This window comes from Pleurodeles waltl, chromosome 7 (genome assembly GCF_031143425.1).
Source record: "Pleurodeles waltl isolate 20211129_DDA chromosome 7, aPleWal1.hap1.20221129, whole genome shotgun sequence".
Taxonomy (NCBI): Eukaryota; Metazoa; Chordata; class Amphibia; order Caudata; family Salamandridae; genus Pleurodeles; species Pleurodeles waltl.
The window spans coordinates 152,992,092-153,012,804 of record NC_090446.1 but is presented as its reverse complement, the minus strand read 5'-3'; the positions used below and the strand labels follow the sequence as shown (position 1 = coordinate 153,012,804).

Here is a 20,713-nt window from a genome sequence, read left to right as displayed (position 1 = left end):
TTCTTGACGGTTAAGCGCTCTTTGAGTCTGACTGCAGCTCGTTTTTCGCTTATCTACAACTTCGGATACAACACGGCAGAACATTGCATTTCTTTACGGATCCGAAGTTGGCGGCCAAGTTCGTCAAGACGCTTCCTCGGTGCTCTTCCGCTGAACAATCTGGAGCTTCGAGCTCGGACCGGGCACACCTCAGTGACACTGATTGACTTCCTTGAAGTTGCATTGATGGTTGGCCCTGAATCCTGTTGGGTGCCGCTCTGGTGGTGCCTCTGACTTCCTCTTTCAGTGCTGCTGTATCAGTTTATCTGCTTATTCTAGCCCTTTGTCCTTTCTAGCCGGTCTGTTATTCGGATGGGCTGGGTGGCTAGACTTACGACCCCTGGATGAGTCCTTTTCTTATGCTGTGGGGTTTAGATCTCCTCTGTTGGGGGATGGAGGGGGGGGGGATTTTTGCTTTGACCTGTTTGGGGGGGTCTGCGTGGGTGGGGGTGGGTTTGGGTTCTGGTTTGTTGTGCCTGTGATGTTTGGATTTTTCACTACTGTCTTGTTGTGCTGGATGGGGCTGGTAGGAGGAGGCGGTCGGCTCTGTGGCGGGACGAATGGAAGTGCTGTTGTGCTGAGGCTGGGGGCATTGACGACGGTTAGTTGCCTTACCTGGAATGTGCGTGGCCTGAATGATCAGCGTAAGGTGCGTCTTAAGTCTGCTTACATTCAAAGACATCGTATCGATGTGTCTGCTTCAGGAGACTCATCTGGAAGCGCACACGCTGAAACGGCTGAGGGCGGGGTGGATAGGAGAGTGTCATGGAGCGGTGTTCTCGAGCTACGCTAGAGGAGTGGCGATTCTGCTGCGTAAGTGGCTGCAATGGCGTACGCATCGTGTGATAGTGGATCTGAATGGGCGATATGTGCTGCTGGATGAGACATTGCTGGACAGGCCCTGTCGGTTAGTGTCAGTTTGCGGGCCTAATGTGGATGACCCTGGATTCTTCTGTGAGGTGTGGCGCTTGGTGGAATCGTTGGGCAGTGGGGCTGTGATCTGGGGGGGAGACTTCAATGTGGTTTTGGATCCGGAGAGGGATTGGGAGAGCTCTACTACACCTCGACATTCTGCTGCTGCTGCTCTGAAGACTGTGATGAGTGATGGCGCTTTGGTTGATCTGTTGAGAGCTAAGCATGGTGGTCGGAGGGAGGGCACGTGCTTCAACTATGTTCATAATAGCTGGTCTCGCTTGGACCGATGGTTGGGAACTAGGGACGTGGAGATGTGGAAGTAATTGGTAGAGCATCTGGCCCGGACCCTTGCGGACATTCTCCGGTTAAGCTGCTGTTGTCGATACCTGGGACTCCGGGGGTCGCGTTTGCTTGGATTTTGCCGCAGGGAGCTCTTCGGGATGTGGTGTTTCGTGAGGAGATTCGGGAAGCCATTTTGCATTTCTTTGCTGAGAACCACGGGTCGGTGGGTTCGGCCGGAACGCTCTGGGAGGCCTTCAAGGTGGTTATTCAAGGGGTGTGTTTCTCTAAGCAGCACGGCGTGCTTCGGGCATTGCGTTGTGAATTAGCTGAGCTGGAGTCTCAGATAGTCTCAGGTTTCCCGATATGAAGAGCCCTCCAATCGCGAGGTTTGTTTCCTGGGGAAATATGCCAGGGCTCGGCGTTATGGAGAGGGTGACATGGTGGGTCCTACACTGGCGAACATGCTGCACAAGCCTTGGGCAAGTGGGTATGTCACTGAAATAGACGGACAGGGGGGCCAGCGGGTGGCTGGAACGGCGGGTGTTATGCAGGTCTTTGCACGATATTTTGAGGATCTATACTCTGCCCCTGCTGAACTGAATCTTGATATGGCGCAAGCTTATTTTTCAGAGATCAGTCTGCTCTGGTTTGATGACAAGCATAGAGCTTATTTCGACGAGCCCTTCTTGGTGGAGGAGGTCAAGGCAGTAATTAGTGGACTGCCTGGCGATAAGGCTCCGGGCCCAGATGGCTTGACTCCTGCCTTTTATAAGGAGTACTCCGATATTCTGGCTCCCTACCTGTTGGAGGTCTATGCTGAGGCGTTGGAAGCGGGCTCTCTCCCCGCCTCCTTGCGGGAGACGCTGATCGTCACAATACTTAAGCCAGGCAAGGATCCTTGTAGCTGCGATTTGTACTGCCCGCTCTCCATGATAAATGTTGACAATAAAATCTTGGCCAAGTTGATCCCGCTCCGGTTGCAGCCGTTGATGTCGCGTTTGGTGCTCCCGGATCAGTCTGGCTTTGTGCCGGGGCGATCGATGGCGCACAATTTGCGCACGTTCTTCGCGGTGCTGGGTAGCCTCACGGCGGAAGATGAGGCTGCTGCAGTGTTTTTGGATGCGACAAAGGCGTTTGATTCCCTGTCCTGGCCCTATCTGTTTGCGCTGCTGGGCAGGTTTGCTATGAGTGTGCGCTTTATAGGGTTGATCCGCTTGCTATATACGGATCCTTTTGCGAGGCTCCGGTTGAACGGATGCATATCGGACCCCTTCCCGGTGGCCTGGGGAACTAGTCAGAGATACCCTCTATCCCGCTCCTTTTCGCTATCGCGATGGAGCTGCTGGCGGCCTACTTGCGGCAAAATCATAACCACAGAGGGCTGCAGTTTAGGCAGCATCCGATCTTGGTCTCAATATACGCTGATGATATTGCGCTGTATATGCGGGAGCCGAGTGGGAATCTGGATATTCTGCTCACTGAGGTTGTCCACTTCGGTACCTTCTCTGGCATAGTGATGAACTGGTACAAGTCGGTGGTGCTCCCTCTTACTAGTAGTACCGCGCGCTTTCCGTCGCGTAATCCTGTTGAGTGGGCGGAGGGCGCAGTCCGCTATTTGGGTGTATGGCTCAGTTGTGACGTCGAGACCCTTTGGCTTGCTAATTATGGTAGGTTGGTGGCCTGGTTGGAGGACAGGCTGGAGGTGTGGCGCTCCCTGCCGCTTTCGCTGATTGAGCGCATTGGCATTGCCAAGATGGTTGTCTCACCCAAATTTTTGTATCTCTTTGTTAACCTTCCGCTGGTGCTGCCCATGAGTTTCCTGCGGAGGCTTCGATCAGCTTAGTTGCGGCTGGTGTGGGCAGGCGGGCAGCCCAGGATCGCGTGGGAGAAGCTGACGCTGCCGTTTGAGTTGGGGGGGGGGGGGGGGGGGGGGGGGGGCTTGCCGCCACTGATCTGGAACTGTACTATTACTGCGCTCATGCCCATTTTGCGTACTTTTGGATCCGCCCGGTGAGATATCTACCTCATCTTGCGGCTGAGAGTGATGCGGTGTGGCCGGACCGGCTGCCGAGGGTGCTTGGATGTATGACCTGGATTCGCCCCAGGGGAGTGGCCACCGTTGCATGCACTTCTGGGGCTTGGGCCGCTCTGCTGCGTCGGTCGGATGGATGTGAGCCTTTTGCGCCCACGATGCCGGTGTTGGATGTTGCAGATGAAAGAATGTCCAGCGATGTGCGGCTGCGGGATTTTCTTACTGCTTCCGGGTTGTCTCTGTTAGGGGACTGGTTTGTGAATGAGCGTTTGCGTCGCCGGAGGAGGCGCTAAGTAATGGAGCTGATAATGTGTTGCATAGGTTGGATTTGTTGCGGGTATATGCGATGCTCCGGGCGCGATTTACTGGTCTTCCGACTATGCCTCAAACTTGTCGGGCGCTTGAGCTACTATGGCGCGTGCAGTCCGATGTCAGCTTATCACTAAATTGGATAGGGGCATGCAGGAGCATCGGAGGGCTGTGGTGGAGGCTGCTAGGGTTAAATGGGAGAGGGATGTTGGGGAGGATATTACTGATGCTATGTGGAGAAGCTGCTGTGCGCACATGAGAACACTGTCGCCCAACTATATACTGCGGCTCATACACTTTAAATTCTTACATCGCTTATATTATACCCCGTGGTCTACAGGCTATGGGGCTGCGAGACGATGCGCGCTGTGAATGTTGCCTTGCTCCGGATGCTGATTTTCTGCACTTGCCGTGGACTTGTGGTGAGGTGCACGTCTTTTGGGGTGAAGTGATGCATGTGATAGCCGGCATGACTGGCTTGAATCTGCCTTTCTCTCCTGTGGTGGCGTTGCTGGGCCTACTGGACGGGGTGCCATCTGAGTGGGGACGCCTCGTGGGTATGTTGCTTCTGCTGGCGAAGAGAAGAGTGGCGATCTGCTGGGGGCAGGGCGGGGATCCACAGAGGGCTGATTGGCTGCGTGATGCCGCATTCTGTCAGGAGCAGCTGTCAATCTTTTGGGAGATGGGCCCGGCGTGCTCTCGCCCTAGAGACATTTGGGCGCCTTTCCGCTCCTTTTTGGAATCAACTGGTTAAATTGAGAGAGTCTTTGTGGTGTGTGCGAGGCCACGCGTATGACTGTTTGGATTGGGTATTGCTCCTGCACGTGTGGGAAATGCTGTTTGGTGGACGATCCTGCTGTGCGAGTCTGCTCGGCCGCCTCCATCCTTCTGCTGTTGTGGTTGTTGTTAGTTTGTACCCCATGAACTTTTGCATTCAGATTCCCCCTGGGGGTGTGCTTCATGTCGTTACTATTGGCATGTGTATGGGATGGTACTTGAACTTGGGGCTCCGGCCTCGCTGGGATCCTTGTTTCTTCGGACTTTGCTTTCAGTTATCCCGGATCTTATTGTGCGCACACTTATGGACTCCTTGTGTTATATCTGTAGCTCTTGGGGTTGTTATTGTTGGTTTATGCAAATTTGTATAAATAAATAAATACAAAAATTAAAGAAAGGATGGTATGCCTTACCTCTGGTTTAAAACTGGTAATGCGTAACCATGCATGCCGGCATAGGACGACACTGGTTTTGATGCCTTGTGTGGCTGTGTCCGAATAGTCCAAGGCACAGCGAATGGAGGCGTTAGATATAAGCTGGCCTTCATAAGCAACTTCTTGTCCTCTTTTCCTGTGCTCCACAAGGAGATACTGAATGAGCTCCTCCATTTCATTGCAGTGGGCACGGTCATATCTAGTTAGACCTTGCATTTTAGCAAAGCACCAGTGGTTGACTGCTTGAGCAGCAACATGCTTACCAGAAGTGCCGATCAGCTTGCTCTTCTTGTCAGGAGGTGGAGTATCAGCAGCTTCTTGCTAGCTGACTCTTTCTCGCATTGCATTTTGAGGCCACCAAGGAATCTGCAGGGATCTCACCTCTAATAAAAACTGGGTCTGATGGGGAAGAGTTCTGTTCTTTTCTACACACTGAATGATTATGCATGGCAGGATCTTTAAAAATATCCTCTGCGCGCCTCATTAAACCCTTAAGCATGGAAAGATATTGTGTGGCTCTATGGGATGTAGTGAGGGTTTCAAACAGAAAGTTGTCCTCAATTGGCTCTTTGTCTTAGAGTACCTGATGATAAATGACTGCTTTCCCAATGAGTTCCTGACAGGAAGTTGTATCATCCTGTGGGGATGGTCTAGCCGGGTAGACATCAAGTTCAGTGTTGGTGTAGGGATTGACATACTGGGACCATGTGTCTGGGCGGAAAGGCATAGTATCATCCTGTTTTTCATGAATGTCATGGAAAGAGTGAGGGGAACTCTGGTGTGATATCAGGAGGGTCACCCTGATAATGAGGAAGAGAGGTGGAGGTAGAGGAGGGTGTATGTCAACAGAGTCGCTATTCACTCTTTTCAGCTTGACAGGAGGTGAAGAATGTCAATGGCCTCCTTCAAAAAGTTAACTGCCTCTTAGAAAATGTGGAAACTACCACATTAGCCAAAAGACGTCCAGTCTGAGGTTGAATATGAAACTGCACTTGTTTGGTAACGAGCTCCTTAATTCAGTGGAGGATAGGCTCAAAAGAAGTTGTTGGCTCCGATGGAGCCAGAGGAAGGTCTTGCATCTCAAGAACTGTCCACCTTGGAGTCCGAATCCTCAACAGAGATGGCCTCCTCCTCTGCAACCAAGGCCTCTCAGTTTCCAATTCGGACATGGTGTCTTGGAGTCCGAAAATGTCTGGGGTGTCCTCAATCTGTTGTCGCTTCATCTTGCAACAGAAGGCTCTTCGATCTTGAAAGAGTTTTTCCTAAATGAAAAGGGCAGGTAAACCTCACAGTCCTCTTTATGGTCCAGAGACGAGCAGTGATTGCAGATCTGGTGCTGGTCTGTCCGCAGGAACTTCGCCTGGCACTTAGGACAGAAACTGAAGGAAGTCCGTTCCATCAGAAGTTCATTCTTGATAAGTTGGAACCTAAAAAATGGTGGCCTGATGGGCTTCTGTAGGAGTGCGTTGATGCTATGGGTAGTAGTTTCTTCAGTCCTGGAACACAAAAGATAGGAAATATGGGTTTGAAAGACAATACTGACGGTATGGGAGATATCCAGAACTGAGGAGTCAGAAAGATGGTCTCAATCGGAAGCTTGGCAAAAACATTACCGCACCCAACTGCAGAAGAAAACAATCTAACAATGGAGTAAATGCCCATGCGCATTACTAGAAAAAGGAGGAGTCACTATACCTCATGACTCGAAAGACTTTCAGAAGAAAAACAACTTGCAACCTTCTAGACCCAATACTAGATGGTAGAAGTGTGCAGCACATGTGAATCTACAGCACTACATGCCACAAACAGATCCTTACAGGGTAAGTAACATTTTCCTTTTATGCATGTCTCAAATTCTTTTTTGATAAAGTGCATCTTTCCCCAGGAGAACCTTTCCCAGTTTCACCTAAGATTGGTTCCCTCCATTTCTTCTAATGGTTACCAGAAGCTGTTGCCGGGTTTCAGTCTTCAAACCTAAACTCTGAAATCTACTGCCTCTGGAAACCTGACCTTGTAATCAATCATCTTCAGTCCAACAATCAAGACTACTGTCCGGTTGATTGTATTGTTGTCTGTCTTTTTCTGGATCATCGTTTTCATTATTGCCTTATCAAGCTGTGTATGCTCCCCGTCGGCATTATTTATTTTGCATTGTATACATTATGTGATGGACAAACATGTTTGTTTTTTACTCAGATAAGTCTTGAGCCTTTTGTGCATTGTCACCCAACAAGTCATCTCTGCCTATATAAGTGAATTTTATTTATTTATTTTTTACATGCCCATGGCAACGTTGTATTCAGGCTCTTTCACATTTACAGAATAGGCACCATTAGTATGTTTAGCTTTCTCCGGTTTTCTGCCCCTTCAAGAAACCCTCCACTTTCTCATCTTGTCTGACTATATACGAATTGGTGTGTTTCGCAGTACATTGAACAAATATCTATTTCTTTCTATGGTATAGGTAATAGTACTTTGCATTAAAAGGTTTTGTGTAAATTTGAACTAATCATTTGTACGGATTTGGGCAGATGAGTTTTTTATGTTATATTTTTGCTGGCTTTCCACTCTGTTGCAGCTGAGGTTCATTAAATGCATAAGCAGACCTGTGAATTAAAAGCATCATTGAAGTTTGAACAGTGGCAGTTGTCAATGTGTTTCGATAAAACAAAAAGCAGTTAGAAGAAAGCTTGTCAATAAAGGATACACTTGGTGCAAACCTTGAAAGAATGCATGAAATTGTAAACAAAAGTTAACTTGTCATACAGATTGCTTGGCAATTCTGTACAACACAGTGCTCGGGAACTTGTGTATGCTTGGTTCATGTTTGCATCTAACAAAGCAGAGAAAAATTCTAAAACATGAAGGAAATCATTTTTTGTTAGAGTTCTGCTTGCTTGCACATTTCAGTGATGTTAGAATAATATTGGTTTGCTCATGTATCAACTGAAACTAAATTGATGTTTGAACCCTTGTTGGCTAGAGATGTCCCAGGGTCGTCATCAGGTAAAAAACAAATACGGAAGTGTTCTGGATGGTCAACTGTTCCGACTGAAAAATATTGAGGCAGGTTTGATGGAAATTCACATATCAGGAGACCTGACAATCCCTTGTGTAATCATTTGTGGTTTGAGGAACCAGCAAAGGCGGACTCGTTCAGCAACTGACTGAGGCCAGTCAAAGTAGCAACACTAAAGTTCATCAAACTATTGCCCAAAGGGAAGATTAGCAGGCTGCTACCCACAAGGAGGATGAGCAGTCCGAGTAGCGTAAGCAGTATGTATTGTATACCTGACCAGTGTTGTGATAACAGTTGGGCACCGGTATTGTATCCTGTGATGCTGAACTTGGTATACTTATATGTGGGATCCAGGAACTCTTTCAAAGCACATTGTGTTAATGTTTCAATAACACCAAAGCACTGAAGTTACTGACCTGACTATAATGTTGGACCCTGACACACACTGCTGGTGACCCCACATATTATATCAATCATGACATATTATGACATTATTGATGACATTTAAAATTGCATCATTTATAATCCCATAGGCATATACAGTTTAGAGTTAAGAATCTATGTGTGGGTCCATAGCTTGGAAGGTGGCGCAAGTCTTGGAAGCAAGTGTGTTTGGTAAATGGTTCAATTTATACCTTCAACATGCACAATCCCTAATGTTTGAGTTGCAAGTGTTACACCATGTTAAACCATGTATATGCTGAGTGCAAGTGATGTAGGTTGCAGAGGTATGTTTGAAAGTTGGATGTGACCCAAAGCATGTTCCCAAAAAAATAAAAAAATTGTTAGCAAGGCAAAAAAATTCCCTTGGCAATAAAAATTACCCACCAGTGGTTATCTGGCATGTGCTCATGTTCAGTAATTGTCATACAGGTCTAGAAAAATTGTTTAGTAGCGATGTTTGTAAAGTGTGGATGTTTATTTTAACAACTTCAATAACGATTGTGAGGCACTGTATTTTGCCTAATAATCTAGAATTTACAGGCATCTTCATTTAACCCCTTCGCTGCCAGGCCTTTTCCCCGTCAGGTGCTAGGCCTTTTTTAGCTATTTGGGGCAGGGCGCGCTTAGTCCCTCATAACGTTTTGTCTACATAAGCGACCCACGCCAAATTTGCGTCCTTTTTTTCCAACATCCTAGGGATTGTAAAGGTACCCATACTTTGTGGATTCCCCTGAAGGAGACCAAGAAATTAGCCAAAATACAGTGAATATTTCCATTTTTCTTTTTTTTTAAATGGGGAAAAAGGGCCGCAGAAGAAGGCTTGTAGTTTTTTTCCCCTGAAAATGGCATCAACAAAGGGTTTGCGGTGCTAAAATCACCAGCTTCCCAGCTTTCAGGAACAGGCAGACTTGAATCAGAAAACCCATTTTTCAACACCATTTTGGCATTTTACTGGGACATACCCCATTGTTAAGATTTTTTGTGCTTTCAGCCTCCTTCCAGTCAGTGACGGAAATGGGTGTGAAACCAATGCTGGATCCCAGAAACCTAAACATTTCTGAAAAGTAGACACAATTCTGAATTCAGCAATGGGTAATTTGTGCAGATCCTACAAGGGTTTCCTACAGAAAATAGCAACTCAAATAAAAAGATATTAAAATTGGGGTGAAAAAACTGCCATTTTTCTCTACGTTTTACTCAGTAACGTTTTCCTGCGATGTCAGATTTTTGAAAGCAATATACTGTTACGTCTGATGGACTCTTCTGGTTGCGGGGATATATGGGTCTTGTAGGTTCATCAAGAACCCTAGGTACCCAGACCCAATAAATGAGCTGCACCTTGCAGTGGGTTTTCATTCTATACCGGGTATACAGAAATTCATTTGCTGAAATATGAAGAGTGAAAAATAGGTATCAAGAAAACCTTTGTATTTCCAAAATGGGCACAAGATAAAGTGTTAAGGAGCAGTGGTTATTTGCACATCTCTGAATTCTGGGGTGCCTTCTATGTTCCCCCAAAATGGTACTAGTAGGTCTAGCGCCTGCAACAGGAAATGCCCTGCAACACGACGTGGACACATCACATTTTCCCAAAGAAAACGTGTTTTGCAAAGTGCCTACCTGTGGATTTTGGCCTCTAGCTCAGCCGGCACCTAGGGGAACCTACCAAACCTGTGCATTTTTTTAAAACTAGAGACCTAGGGGAATCCAAGATGAGGTGACTTGTGGGGCTCTCACCAGGTTCTGTTACCAAGAATCCTTTGCAAACCTCAAAATTTGGCTTAAAAAAACACTTTTTACTCACATTTCGGTGACAGAAAGTTCTGGAATCTGAGAGGAGCCACAAATTTCCTTCCACCCAGCGTTCCCTCAAGTCTCCTGATAAAAAAAAAAAGGTACCTCACTTTTGTGGGTAGGCCTACTGCCCGCGAAAGGAAATGCCCCAAAACATTATCTGGACACATGAAAATTATCAAATACAAAACTACCTGTGTTTTTGGTCCTGGGCTCAGCAGCCACCTAGGGAAACCTACCAAACCCATACATTTCTTTTCTGAAAACTAGACACCCCAGGGAGGTGTAACTCGCATGGATCCCCCAATGTTTTCTTACCCAGAATCCTCAGCAAGCCTCAAATTTAGCAAAAAAATCACTTTTTATCCACATTTCTCTGCGGGATCACCACACCGGGACAAATGTCCTACCACCCAATGTTCCCCTCAGTCTCCCGATAAAAATGGTACCTCACTTTTGTGGATAGGCCTACTGCCCGCTAAAGGAAATGCCCCAAAACATTATCTGGACACATGAAAATTATCAAATACAAAACTACCTGTTTTTGCGGGGGGCACCTGTGTTTTTGGTCCTGAGCTCAGCAGCCATCTAGGGAAACCTACCAAACCCATACATTTCTTTTCTGAAAACTAGACACCTGAGGGAGACCAGGGAGGTGTGACTTGCATGGATCCCCCAATGTTTTCTTACCCAGAATCCTCAGCAAACCTCAAATTTAGCTAAAAACAATCACTTTTTATCCACATTTCTCTGCGGGATCACCGCACCGAGACAAATAACCTACCACCCAATATTCCCCTCAGTCTCCCAGTAAAAATGATACCTCACTTGTATAGGTGGGCCAGGGGGTTGTGACAGGGAAGAGCCATAAAACATTTCGAAATTGAGGGGGAACCAAAGCGGGTTAAAAGGGCAGTTTGGGAAAAAAAAATGTTTAGGCTGACAAGTGCAGCAGAATTGTTATCGGTATAGATGAGACAATGCTGGGTGTTAGGAATTTTGTGGATTCCTGCAGATTCCGGAAGGTTCTATCACACAAATGTGGGGAAAATGTGAGATTTCCAGCAAAGTTGGAGGTTTGCAGGGCATTGTGGGTAAGAAAATGGTGCGGGTGCATGAGAAGCACACCACCCTGGAATCACCCAGATGTTTAGTTTTCAGATGTGTCTAGGTCTTGTGGATTTTTCTACATGGCAGCGTCCCAAAGTCCAAAAATTGCAGCCCTCACCATTCCAAGCGGGACGCTTTTTGAGAGTTAGCCAAGCTCTCATGGCGCAAATGTAAAACCAAAACCCCAAATAATCAAATGTCCACTTGCTTGCCGTGGGATAAGATGTTTTAGTATGCGGGGGGGAGCTGAAAGACTATTACCCCCTTCAGTTGGGGTCGGGGCATAACCATGCCCATACTGGTTGGTAGCCACCACCACACTATTTTTTTTTTTTTTTTAATTCCCTGGCAGTTAGTAGACTTTATGAACCACCACTCCCCCCCCCCCCCCCCCCCCCCCATGGTGATTGCAGGTAATTGCCCCTTTTATTTGGGGTGGGGGTATGGCACCCTCTAATTTTATTATTTATTTTCTATTTTGAAAAAAAAATCTTACCTGGTCTCTGGTGGGCCTTCCAAAATTGGCCAATCTGCCCCCAAGGGGGGCAGATATGGCCCACACTAATGTGCCGCCATGGGAAGCGACCCTTGTCTAAGGGGCTGCCACCCCCCCCAAACAAAACATACACACACAGTCCCTGGTGCCTAGAGGTTTCTGCCCTCCCTGGGGGAAGATCGTCCTAATTACAATATGCGATCTGCCCCCAAGAGGTCGCTCCCCTCATGTGAAACTGACAAAAAAAAAGCAATAATCCCTGGTATCTAGTGGGGTCTGCCCGCCTTGGGACAGATTGGCCTAATAAAAATAGGCCGATGGGCAGAAATGGCCTAAAGATAATTTTGCCCCCAGGGGAGTGACCCTTGCCTAAGGGGTCCTCCCCACATAAAAAAAAATAAAACAAAAAAATAAATCCCTGGTTCCTTGAGGTTTCTGCCCCCCCTTACCCCGCGTGTGGGGGGGGGGGGGGGGAGAGACAGATCGGCCTAATTACAATAGGCCGATCTGCCCCCAAGGGGTGGCAGAAATGACCTAAAACAAACTTGTCCCCCCTCCCCCAGGGAGACCTTACCTCTCCTTTCATGCTTCTCTGCCCCCTCCATGTGATCGGAGAAGAAATGCTTCTGCATTTCTCCGCCGATCGACGCTGGAAGCTGAGCTTTCAGCACGGAAGGGAAGGCCTCTGATGAGGACGCCATCAGATGCCACGGGTGGTCGGGGGTGAAAGAGGAAGCGATTTCCCCCTTCCATCCCTGCCCAGGAGAGGGGGGTGCTTGACCATCGGGGGGGAGCGATAGCACTCCCCTGGGGGCCCATAGCAGGACGAGCTGGTCTCGTCCTCGGCACCAGGCAACCGTTGCTGAGGGAGAGGCCAGCTCGTCCTGGGCACCCAAAGGGTTAAAAGTGGTTTATCTCACACTGGTATTGTAAGCCTGGCCCTAAGGTTATAGGCCATTGTGCCCATCTAATGAATTTGTTTAGTGTATTTTAATAAACTACGGAGGGTTGTGTACAGGCCTGACAGAAGTCATTGTTTCTGTCAAATAGCCCTGTCAGTCATGACTTATAAATCTGTGTTATGTAAAGTTTTATTAAGGTGAAAATTGCCCACCGGTGTTGCACATTTAATTGTTTAAAGGCCCAAAACCCCATAGGTCAGTGCCAAAATGATTGTATGATGTCATTATTGATGTCATGCATTGTCATTTAACATGTAATGAGTGATATAATGTGTGGTCAAAAGCAGTGCATGGCGGGGCTTAATACTATAGTAAGCTCCGTAACCTGTAACTGGTGAGTTTCCATTGTATTTTTTGATTTTTAAGTGTTGGGTTTCTTTTTTAAGCACTTAACTATTAAGTCACTTTAACCTTTGTTTTTCCTCTGAATTACAAGGTTTTTTCTTCCTACATAAGCTTTTATGATACCACACTATAAAGTCAATTTAACTTGTGAGGGCTTTTTTTGTGAGTTTGTATTTTTTTTTTTTAATCCTATTCAGCAAACGTCCCTGCAGTGCACTGCCTCTGGCTCTGGCCCTGCCACCAACCCCTGTGGAAGCCCAACCCACAGTGACTCCCACAGTAGTACTTTAGTACCTCAGAGGAGGAGGACCATGCTAGCCCCAACCCCCTTTTTTTAATGTTATAAATTTAATCTTTCTGGCTACCCTCCACAAGTGCCAGGACATATGAATGTCCCTACCCTTGTTCTTTTGTACATATAGGGATAGAGCCCCTGACTCTGGTAATGGCAGCCGCAACATTGTTTGAATTGCGGCCTGCCAGTCAGATTGTTGAGTACCGGTCCCATGGTACCGAAATGGCAGTCAAGGTAAAAAATCTTCCTGTGCCTCAGATGGCCCTATTTATTGAATTATCAGTGCCAGTCAACTCCTGCTGAACCAACTGTCCAGTTGCACCTAACTTTTTAAGCTCTTCATGTACAACCCAGATACCTTCTAAATTTCTCAATTGGTTAAATAGATTTACACAAAATCAAAAGAAGCATACCATCTGAGTAAAGTACTAACTTGTTGCCAAATTTGGTATAATTCAGTGGAGCCATTTTCTCTGCATTGGCGAGCAATATTTCCTGTGGGAATTTAAGTATGAAATTAACATTTCCAAACGGTGCCACTGTGTAAAATGTGTGTGTGTATATAAAAATGTTTTAGTTGTTTTTGGCAGATAAATAGTATGTGTCCGAGTATGGGGACCATGACTCATGACAGGCAAATGCCCCTTTCCTCCCTCAGCAATAGTAATGTATTATACTCTGTGCATCTGTATGTAGAGTTTGTCATGTTATTTTTAATGCATATTTGTTTTGACAATTGATATTTAAACAAATCCAGGACTTGAGGCGTTAAATGTGTGCAACAGGTAAAATCACATTGCAGAGGCTTCCTGTTCCTGACTAGTAGCAAAGTTGTATCCCTCTTTAAAATAATTGTTACATGCAACTTATGAGGAAACAACCAGTGTTTGTCAGTTTTGATGTGCGTAGTTATTAAACGCATATTTCATCTTTGACCTGTAGTCATAAATATGTGAATGGCAATATTAGTACAATTGCTCTAAATGTGTTAATGGAGATACATTCTTGTTCGCTTGCCACATGCCCCCCCCCCCCACACACACACCCTCCCCCACCCACACACCCTCCCCACCCACCCACACACACACACCCTCCCCCACCCACCCACACACACACACCCTCCCCCACATCCACACCCACACACACATTTCCCCAGAAAAGGGTGCTTTATGTTATTTGGTGTAAATCCGTTCACTAGTTTTTGCGATATTAAAAGAAAAGTAAACATAGATATTTAGAGGTGCAAAGGATCCTTGAATAATAAACTCATGCAGAGATCTGCAGAGCTCTGATTGGCTACCAAAGAAAAGAAAAGGAGCCAAGGTAAGGACACCCTGACCCCTTAGCTCTGATGCTGGGGTCCTAGAGAGACCCTGCCAGGGAAAAAAAAAAAACACACAAACTTTTTTTTACCTTTTTGCTGTGAATTTGCACTGAAAATGTTTAGGGAAAAAAGTGCAGTCGCCTGAGCTTGTTTTACTAAAGCCCCTGGGTGGGCCAAGTCCAGAGGTCATGTAAAAGTAAAGGAAGAGGGCGCAAAGGGCACCCCTCCAAGGCTTTACTGCCCCAGGGGCAGCCACTGCCAAAGGGCACATGAAGAAATAAACATGGGGGCATGTGCGAAACACCCCCCTGTCCCAATCGGCCCTCCCTTCGGGCCTCCCTCTGCCATTTAATGAAGGCCATGCCCTGGGGGGATGGGTCCCCAGGGGCCGAGATCATACCAGGGAGGGGGGCCGTGCACATCACCACCGCCCTTCATGGAATTGAAGTGGGCAGTGCTCCCCCACAATGAAAATTTACTCAATGAGGTAGCACTAATTAACCAGTAGAAAATGCTCCAGTTGGATAGACATGTTGTGCAAACTGTGGACTCTTGTTAGATAAATGAGTAGGTGAGCTTCCTTTCTGGCCATGATACTTAATTCATAGAAATTAAACCTCCACTGGAAGCATTTACAAGTATAAATGCAGCGGGTGCCCCAGTTGAAGCTCCACTTCAGGAAAGGGCAAATAATCATAGCTCCTGGGTTTGGCAAAGCAAGTGCGTTTAATCCGCTATTCCAAATTGAAAAACTATCCGAAATCTTGCATGAAGGTGAATGCATCTTTAATTTTTTGGGGAGCAACCACATACTCTTACTCTCACACCTACATAGACTCTTTAACACCCACTTACACAGCCAGTCTCACACCCTCCCACACATATTCCCACACCCCAGAGAGACAGGTCCTGCGTCCAACTCATGCCTCGCACGGGCTTTGGCGTGCTGTTAGGTGTTGAGGGGTGTTGGCTGCAGGGACTGGCCATAGGCCATGCTCTGCGGCCAACCCCCTCTGTGCGCGGCAGGTGTTGTATTAACGTATAGAAATCAAAATTACTTTGTTTAAAAATGTTTTTTAAAAATCCGAGAAATTCACTGAAAAAAATGAAGGTTAGAGGGACTTTACAATTAGGAAATAGAATTCAAAACACCTTAGACATTCACTTAAAAAAAACAAAGGTTATACGGACATTATAATTAGGTTCTACATTTATTTGCACAAAACCATAGAAATTTAGCAGTTATAGTTATTTCAAGTAACTATAACTCGTGGCCTAAGGTAACTAACTCGTGCCCTTCCCATGCACTAATTACCCCAGATATTACTGCATGCATTACAATTTTTATAACGTAAATACAAATATCAGTAAAATATTAGAAGTCAAATTATTGAAGAAAAAATTGCATGGTGGGCGTGAGTTATAGTTACCTTAGGCCGCAAGTTACATTTACTTGAAATAACTAACCATAACTGCTGAATTTCTCTGGTTTTGTGCGAGTAAATTCAGAACCTAACTATAAGTTCACTGTAACCTTTGGTTTTTCAAGTGAATGTATATGTTTATCCATTTTGTGACTTACGCAATGAAACCAGTTTAAACCATAGTTGGAGAATTCCATGAAAGACTTGCGTTCAGACTGGTGACCACAGCGAAGCAAACTACTGAGCTTAAAGGGGGTCAGAAGGCACATGATCTGGACCCTCTGCTCTCTTGAATTACTTGCTGAATCAGACTTCTGGGAAAATGAAAGGCAGATTGTTTTTTTATGTGGGCTAAAACAAGAATTACTATTTAAAACAAATTTAAAATAATTTAGCAGTATTGTAATATTTCATGTAAACATTAAAATGCCTCCTTCTGCAAGTTAATATGTAGCAATTAGGGTATTAACCCCTTTGCAGCCAAGGACGTAACGGTTATGTCCTTGGCTGCGGCGCTGAGGCGCCAAGGAAGTAACAGTTATGTCCTGGTACCGGCGCTCCCCCCATGAGCCTCGCCTCAGCGCCCCCACTTCAGGGATGGAAGGGGAATCCCTTTCCCTCCCCCCATGACACCCACCCTGTGCTGTCTGATGACATCAGCAATCAGCAATTGCACACTGACCTCATCAGAGTCCTGCCCTCATCAGCTTCCAGCGTTGTTCGGAAGAGAAATGCTTTTTTGCATTTCTCCTCCGATCACTGGAGGGGCCGAGAAAATCATGAAAGGAGAGGAAAGCCCTTTCCTCTCCTTTCATGTCTCTCTCAGCATTTCTGCTGCCCACAGAAATGCCCACTAGACACCAGAGAATTTTTGTTTTTGTTTTTGCCAATTGACATGAGGGGTGTGGCCCCTCGGGCAAGGGCTGCTCCCCTGGGAGACAAATTATCTTCAGGCCATTTCTGCCCTCCCCCTGGGGACACATCAGCCTAATATAATACACCAGAGATAATTATTTGTTTCTGTTTTTTTTTTTTTCTATGTGGGGAGAGACCCCATAGGCAAGAGACACCCCATCCCCCCCAGCCCAAATTCCCCCCCGCCCCAAATGACTTTTAGGCCATTGAAACCACTTAAGCACCAGGGATTGGTGTGTGTGCGCATGTGTGTGTTTTGTTTGGGGGGAGGGGCAGCCCCGTGAGCAAGGGTCGCTCCCCTTGAGGGCACATTACTGTTGGCCATATCTGCCTTCCCCCCCCCCTCACCCCATTTGGGGGGGGCAGATCGGCCTATTTTTGGAAGGCCCATCTGCCCCAAAGGGGGGCTAAATGCCAACCAGAGACCAAGTAAGATGATTTTTTTTTTTTCAAAATAAGAGTGTGGGGGGGTAAAAATAGTGGTGTGATGTGCAAATAACGACTGTTTCCCAACACCTTATCTTGTGCCCATTTTGGAAATACAAAGGTTTTCTTGATAACTATTTTTCACTCTTTATGTTTCAGCAAATTAATTGCTGTATACCCGGTATAGAATGAAAGCCCACTGCAAGGTGCAGCTCATTTATTGGCTCTAGGTACTTAGGGTTCTTGATGAACCTACCAGCCCTATATATCCCAGCATCCAGAAGAGTCCAGCAGACGTAACATTATATTGCTTTAAAAAATCTGACATTGCAGGAAAAAGAGTAAAACGTGAAGAAAAACTGCAGTTTTTTTCACCTCAATTTCAATATTTTTTTATTTCACATGTTGTTTTCTGTAGGAAATCCTTGTAGGAGCTAAACAAATTACCCCTTGCTGAATTAAGAATTTTGTCTACTTTTCAGAAATGTTTAGTGTTTTAGATTCATGTCTGCCTGTTCCTGAAAGCTGGGAAGATGGTGACTTTAGCACCCCAAACCCTTTGTTGATGCCATTTTCAGTGGAAAAAAACACAAGCCTTCTTCTGCAGCCCTTTCTTCCCATTTTTTTGAAAAAAAACGAAATGTTTGCTGTATTTTGACTAATTTCTTGGTCTCCTTCAGGGGAACCCACAAAGTCTGGGTATCTCTAGAATCCCTAGGATGTTGGAAAAAAAGGAAGCAAATTTGGCGTGGGTAACTTATTTGGAGAAAAAGTTATGAGGGCCTACGCGCGAACTGCCCCAAACAGCCAAAAAAAGGCGTGACACCTAAGGGGGGGTAAGCCTGGCAGCAAAGGGGTTAAGTCTTGTAAACGCATTGTAAGTGTCCATTTTCTTTTCTACAGAGGCATAAATAATCTCCAACTTTATGAGAGGAAAATGATTGTGAATGAGACCTCAGTGAAACTCACCTATCAAGTTTACTGCTGATACACATTTATTGTTTTTTGTTTCACTGTTATTATGGATTACAAAACATGGGATGTGGGTAGCTGCCTTGATGGAAGATTCACTATTATAAAAAAGCAGACTTATGTGTATTTCTGCCATTTCAAATCAAATTAAAAAAGCTTCCTAACAAGACTTTAAACACACTATCGTATAGTGATTCTGTAATTCATTCATAAAAACCTGTCTCTGACTTCTTTGTTTTGCATAACTTTCATAGGACGCCTTTATCGTTTACTCCCAACTCTAAATCTGGTAACGCACTGCTGTGCTGTAGCAAACATTGATAGCAAAACTCATTACCCACTGTTGCTAAGTCATGAAGGTTTTCCATCACGGGCTGCTATGTTTATTATTGTTTTATTTTTAAACGGGTGGGGCCATAGGGTGATGAGCATGGAGGGGAGTGCATAGAGCACTCATCTCGGTGCGCATGTATGTTTGGGTGGCTGTCACATGCGCACAAGGGCTCTCTTCATCCCGGCACTGTGTTGCCGAGTGGGAGAGAGCAAGCCCAGGCTCCCAGTTTGCGTTGGAGTGCCCAGCAAGGGCGCTCCAGCTTAACATAACCATGCTCTGAACAGCATCATGATTGGCTCAGGGCAGGCGGACTGTGGTGTGTGGTTGAGAGCAGCGAGGTTCAGTTAAGTTTTTGGTTTGTTTGTTTTATTCTCCCCACCCAGACACTTTTCATAGTTGCCAGCTGCGACTGCTTTGCATACCAAGCTGACATGGCACTGTGAAAGCCTGTCCGAGCAGCACTGCTTGTCTGCTTTGCCTGAAAGCAGAAAGTGCAGCTGCAAGAGGGAGGTTGGTTAAGGATGGCAGGTAAGGTACCATTTTTCACAGGAGAGCTTATGTTACGTATGGCTTTCTCATTACTCCTCTGCCATGCATAGCATTTGAAAGCAGGGGCAGGTGATCTTGGGGGCCACAAAATTATACATGGGTAGAACTGAATTACGTGGATGTTTTTCACCTTGTGGGTTCAAGTGATGACATAGACAACTCAAGCTTCACTCTCGTCTATTTGATGTTGCTCAGGACTCAGTAAAAACCATCCCCATAATTCACCACAATTTATTGTTGCCCATATATAATTTAAAACTGACGACTTGTGACACACCCAGTTTCCTATTTTAAATTAGTGACATAGCCATTTAACTGCAATAACTTATTAGTGTTGATTTGACGACACAGTGCCTGCTGCCAGCAGCAAGGGGACGGGGGCAGATCAGGGCACAGAGCAGGAAAGCAGGACTAACAAATGTTGCTTTTATTTCTTCTGCTCTGCTCTGCTGGCTGTAAAGTGACAATCAGAGAGGAGATGTTTATGGCAACATGATTAATTTTTGTACTCTTTGGTAATTATTGAAAAGCTTGAATCTTTCTGCACATTTATCCACATTCGAAGCTACTGCAACCATTTTTTGTTTCAGTTTTTAAACTGAATTGTTTGACACCGATTCTAGTACCTTTATGCAGCAGTTGTTTTTTTAATGTCTAATTTTGAACTAGTTTGTTTTTATTCTACATGTTTCCAAACATTATTTGTTTCATACGAAGGTGCCACGTGCTAAGTAGTTAAGTGGTTTATATTAAAAGTGATGGTGTGACCATGTATTATGAGAAACAAAATACCCGCTACCATACCCAGGTATATTGTAGGTCACCTCGTAGCTCCATAACCTTATAAAGGAAGTCAGCCTTCGGCCTTGTCCCTCTGGATGGTCATGGAACTCCTCAGTGGCTTGCAGTATCCTCACAATGTACAGCAGGAAATACTTAATTCCATAGACAATTTAAGCGCATACTTAAACATTTTCTAAATTGTTTTAATTCATTCTTCAAAAATGTAATTTCTTACTAGCTTGTCATGATGTAATGGGTCTCATTGTTTCCACAGAGAATCAGCACAGCAAATGGAGATGGACGGCACTACTGCTACCCTCACTTCACATGCGCAGTGGATACAGAAAACATCCGCCGGGTGTTCAATGACTGTCGGGACATTATTCAACGGATGCACCTTCGCCAATATGAGCTATTGTGATGGAGAGCACGTTTTTTGTGTTTCAGACTCCTTATTTCTCATTTTAAAAAAAGAAAAGAAAAAAAAACTTTACCACAAAGGGTGGAAGAAAACTGGTGCGGCCTCCCTCAAATTTGCACCCCCTCCACTTTTCTCCATACTGAACGACAGCAACACTTGTAGCTTGCTTCTATTTCCCTCCACAGACAATGTGAGATGGCATCAGCTTCTTAGTGCCATTTACTTGCAGGTTCCATAAGCTTAACTTTTAAAAACAGTACCCATCCGCCCAGAGCTTGGAGTATGTGAAGGATTAAACGGAAAAAACAGAAT

The 20,713-nt window shown here is 45.6% G+C and overlaps 1 protein-coding gene across 4 annotated transcripts in view; it reads left to right on the top strand.

Annotated features, from left to right (window-relative positions):
• GNAS (GNAS complex locus) overlaps positions 1-20,713 on the top strand; it is a 788,088-nt gene that overhangs the window by 766,595 nt on the left and 780 nt on the right. For all 4 annotated transcript variants that reach the window (XM_069243430.1, XM_069243431.1, XM_069243433.1 and 1 more), the window contains one exon: positions 20,255-20,713. This exon is cut by the window's right edge and continues 780 nt beyond it. In XM_069243430.1, the coding sequence (XP_069099531.1) occupies positions 20,255-20,401 (147 nt within the window). In that variant the 3' untranslated portion in view covers positions 20,402-20,713. The remainder of the gene's footprint in view (positions 1-20,254) is intronic.